Genomic DNA, 4810 nt, shown 5'->3' with positions numbered 1-4810 from the left:
AGATGCTTCACCGTGATTTTACAAAATGTATTAAAAAGGAAAGATCTCAGGCAGTTACAGCCCTATCCAACCAGCATTACTCAGCTCAAACATCCCTAGGAGCATAAGAGATTTCTCCAAATAAAAACTGCAGTATGATGTCCTTAAATTATGGAAACTCACACTTGCACAACGCGAATTGAATTTACCCAATTCCAACTTTCCTTTGCAGTAATTCATTTAAAATCACATTTTGGGGGAAAGAATGTTGCTACTTAATGGCTCCTTCTAAGCAAGCTTCAGTCAGTATTTTCAGTAATTTTGGTCCCTGAAATACAGCAAGACTGATAGCACTGAAACTTTCTGTGACTCTACTCACAAAGCAGCTCTTTTTGGTGTGTGTGGGGGTGCCTGTGTATATGTATTTCTCACATGCATTTCCATGTCTCTCTCCATCTTGGATCTGAAGAGGCCATCTCCCAACTCAGAGAAGCTTGCCCGGGCTGAGTGCTTGGCTTCTACGCCGAGACCGCCACCAGGGAGAACATCTCAGACGGGACAGAGTGGAACAGGGATGGTCACTGAAGCTGTGACAGGGTGTTGCGTGTGCTGCCAGGTGGCCGTTGGACCACCATTACCGTGCACCACCCATGTCCCCCGTGAGGCACAGTACGAGGGTGACCGCCCGCAGGTCCCACTACCAGCGCTGGGGGCCACCCCGTTTCACTTCACCAGCTGTTTCTGGAAAATCTTCTCATAAGACTTAAGGAATACGGAGCGTAGGACAAAGTCCCGGAACCGTTTTAAGACAGATTCGGGCCCCTACGGGGCGGCGGTACACTGCGCCTCCCCGGGGGTCAGCGAGGGGGAGCGGCCGACTTCCCGGACTTCCAGCACATTCCGCGCTCCCGCCCTCACGCGCGGCCGCCCAGCGGGCTCTCGCGCCGGCGGCGGGGCGGGCGGGGAAGGCAAACGGGCCGACGGACCACGGGCAGGGCGGGAACGCACCTCGGGGCGGGCCTCACACAGGCAAAGCGGCGACACCCCCCGCGCACGCTCCCCCTCCTCCCGCCTGCTGGGACACAGCCCGGGAAAGGCCGCGACGGGAGTCCCGCCGGAGGGAAAGGAGCCCCGCCTCCCCCTCCCCCCCGCCACGGCCAACGGCGGAACGGCCCGCCACAGCGCGGCGAGAAGCCGAGCGGCGGGGAGCAGGCGCTGCCGGGACTTGTAGTCGGCGGCGGGCCGGCTCAAGACTACACTTCCCAGCAGCTCCCGCGCTCCCCCACCACCCCCTTCCCAGCCCTAAGCGCCGTCAGGTTGTGTTTATCGGCCGGGCCTGGCCCCGGCCCCGGCCCCGCCCCGCCGCGCGAGCGGTGGCGTCACCCCTCGCGAGCCTCCCTCGCGCGCCGGCCCCTGTCAGCGGCTAGGCGGGGGCTGCTTAATATTCATGAGGCGCCGGGCGCGGGCGCGCGGGGTGCGGCGGCGGGCTCACTCGCTCTCTGCCTGCCTAATGGCGCTCGCGACAGCTGGGGAGCGGGGCTGAGCCGGGCGCGAGGGCACCGGCGGAATGCTCCCCGCTGCTACGTAATCCCCCCTGGCACGCGGCGCCGCGCTCCGCTCGCCCTCCTTCCCCCTCCCCGCGCCGCGGCGGGCCGCCGATCGGCGCTCCCAGCAGGGCGGCGGCGGCATCCCCGGCCCCGCGGGCGATGGAGCCCGCGCAACAGCGAGCGAGAGAAGCCTCGGCGGCGGCGGTCAGCGGTCGGGGGGAGCCGGAGAGCAGCTCCCCGGGCAGGAGGAGTCAAGCAGCGGCCGGCACGGAGAGCGGCGTGGAACCGTCGGGCGGCGGCGGGCAGCTGGACGGCAAAGGAGCCGGCGGCCCGCGGCGGAGGCGAGGGGGAGCCGGCGGTTTCGCTCCCGCCGCGGCGCTGGCGGCCAGTGGGACTCCGGCGGCCCCCAGCGGGGCCGGTAACGCCAACTCCCTGCTGCTGCGGCGGGGGAGGCTGAAGAGGAACCTCTCCGCCGCCGCCTCCACGGCCGCCGGCGCTGCCCCCGCCGCCTCGCTGGGCACCCGCAGCCTGGACAGGAAAGCGCTGCTGCTGAAGCCGCCCCGGCAATTGCAGCCCCTGCAGCCCCCGGAGCGGGACTGGGTGCGGCGGGACCTGCAGCGGGGCTGCGTCCACGTCTACGAGCGCCACATGAACTGCTACCTGCGCCCGGTGCTCTGCACCCTGGAGACGACGGCGGCCGAGGTGGCCGCCCGGCTGCAGCAACTCGGCCACCGGGGCGGCAGCAGCGTGGTGCGGGTGCTGGGCAAGGCGGGCGCGCCGCCGCAGCCCCCGCCCGAGCCGGCGGCGGCGACCCCCGCCGAGGCGGCGCCCGAGCCCGCGGCGGAGGGGCAGCGGCCGCAACCGGAGGAGAGGCCGAGGAACCGGCGGGGGACGCGGAGCGGGCTAGCCGGAGGAGACTGCGGGGAAGCGGCGCGGCCCGGCCTTTTGCCGCTGGGCGGCAGCGCCGAGGAGAGGGACTTGGTCGGCAGCCGGCCGAGCCCGGCGCCCCCCGACCTCAGCCCCGGGGCGCCGCCGGCCGAGCTGTACCTGGCGGGGCCGCCACTCTCCTGCCCCTCCCTCCTGGGGGAGCTGGGGCCGGCCGGCTCCGACACCGAGAGTTTCAGCCCCAGTGCCGAGAGCGTCTCCGACCGGCTGGATCCCTACAGCAGCGGCGGCGGCGGCGGCTCGTCCTCCTCGGAGGAGCTGGAGGCGGAGCCGGTGCCCCCCGACGGGGTGGAGGCAGGTGCGGGGCCGGACCGGGCCCCCCTCTGCCCAGGGGAGCTGCCCCCCGGGCGGGCAGGGGGGGCGCCGGCGGGCGCGGCGGGCGGGCGGGAGCCACCGGCGGGGGCCGCGCCGCCGGGGCCGCCCGCCCTGTACGTGCAGCTCCACGGGGAGACCAGCCGGCGGCTGGAGGCCCACGAGAAGCCGCTGCAGATCCAGAACGACTACCTCTCCCAGCTGGGCTTCCGGGACCTGTGGCGGGTGCAGGAGGAGGGCATGGACTCGGAGACCGGCTGCCTCATCCGCTTCTACGCCGGTGAGTGGGGAAGGGGGGAGCGACCGTTGGTCCGGCGGGCGCCGGCGTGAGGGTGGGCGGGCGCGGCCGGTTGGGCGCTGCCCCTCCGCCGGGGCCGGCCCTGGGCTGTCTCCTCACAGGGGGAAGGTGGCCCGCGGGTATCTATTTCCCCGCCGCCTCAGAAGACATCCCCGGCTTCCCTCGGGAGTCGACTCGGGGCTGCCCAGAGGGGGCGGCGGCGGCCGGGGCTGCCCCGAGCCGACCGCCGGGGGAAGCCGGCGGTGTTCGCGGCGCTCAGAAGCTCCGGGCTGCCCCAAAGCTGAGGCTGTGCCAGGGCAGCCTCCCCTCCCTTCGAGGCGTGGGTAATGGAGGTCGCTTTTCCGTTGTTTTCCGTTTCCAGCAGCGGTATTGGGCGTTCGGGGTTAAATCGGCCTTAATCTACTGCTTTCCCTAGTGACGAGAAGTGCAGGGGGATGGAAGGTCGCAGGCGGTTTGGAGTGTTTGTTTGCAGGATGCCGGGCAGCTGGCTTGGGGTTGGGTTTGAGCTGCGTGCTCCGGCGTGCTCGGAGACCGCCTGACAAGGGAGCCGAGGGCAAGGCGGGCTTGTTCAGAAGGGGAAAGCTTCGGGGCAGTTTTGCCCCTGAAATAGGTTGCAACTGTGCAGGGCGCGCAGATTCCTGAGCTGAGAACGGTGCATTCCTGCAAACAAAATCCTGGACTTAGCTTTCCGTGTTGTTAGTGCTTGCGGTCAATTTTCTCGTGTGTTAGAGCAGGAGGACTTCACTGAGGGGCTGAGGCAGTAAGCGAGGAAAGCATGCAAGTAGAGGAGATAGCCTTTGAAAACAGGGTGGTCAGAACCTTTAAAATGAGAAGGCAGAAGCTTTTTTAATGCAGCTTTGCTGTTACAACTTACAGTACAGAATCTGGGGAGTATTGGGTGGAAAAGTTAGCTCCCACGTTGTAATTATGCAACCTTCTGCATTTTTAGAGAGGTTTAAAAATACCTTGTGTGTCAGTTGAATAGGTTTGTGTAAAATACTTACTGTGATCTCGGAACTCCGTGCGTTTTAACTGTCCTGTGCATCTGTCCAAGAGGCGGAAATTGTTTAATGTCCAAGTAAGCGTTCAAATACCTAGTAAGCTTTCCTGTGAAATAGGTAAATGTATCCAAAGTCATGCTAGCAAAGTAGCAAATGCCATCCGTCCCCTTGCTGGGTTGCCTAAGCAGAGTGGTCCTTCACTGAACAGTGAGAATTCAGTGCCTTAACTCTGAAAAATACAGAGATTCTTCTCTTGAGGGAATTCCGCTGAATGTCAGAGGCGGTAATGGCAAGGTGGGAAGGAGAGCACTATGCGAAATAAGTGCTCTGCTTTATTCAGAAGAGAATGTGGGAGTGGTGGTGAGGGGTCAGTTCCGCTTTTCTTCAGATTTCTTGGTCAGTTGTATAACGACCCCGGCATAACAAGTGGAGAAGTAGTATTTATTCAAGGTATCATCAGAAATAGGTTAGGTATGTTGGGGTTAGAAAAGAGCTAAAATATCTTTTTTCAGATGATGCTGGTGGTCTGTGTGTTTCTCCGTTGCGCTGTTGAGGGTGAAAGTGAGCAGGTGATGCTGGTAGGGATGTTGCTTCCTGTATTTCCAGTCCCACTGTTAAATGGGGATGCACAGAGACACTTGAAAATGGGACAACCATGTGCCTCCTTTCCTAATAGGATGTTTTCTCAAGAAAACACAATGAGAAAACGTAGCCAAGTGTTACACACA

The 4810-nt window shown here is 63.7% G+C and overlaps 1 protein-coding gene across 1 annotated transcript in view; it reads left to right on the top strand.

Annotated features, from left to right (window-relative positions):
* Positions 1–1670: 1670 nt before the first annotated feature.
* Positions 1671–4810, top strand: part of PHLPP1 (PH domain and leucine rich repeat protein phosphatase 1) — a 141448-nt gene continuing 138308 nt past the window's right edge. Inside the window, exon 1 of the mRNA XM_082479084.1 lies at positions 1671–3063. Coding sequence (XP_082335210.1) covers positions 1686–3063 — 1378 coding nt within the window. The 5' untranslated portion in view covers positions 1671–1685. The remainder of the gene's footprint in view (positions 3064–4810) is intronic.

The sequence above is a fragment of the Vanellus vanellus genome, assembly GCF_965231255.1.
Source record: "Vanellus vanellus genome assembly, chromosome: 2".
NCBI lineage: Eukaryota > Metazoa > Chordata > Aves > Charadriiformes > Charadriidae > Vanellus > Vanellus vanellus.
This window is presented reverse-complemented; position numbering and strand designations above follow the sequence as displayed.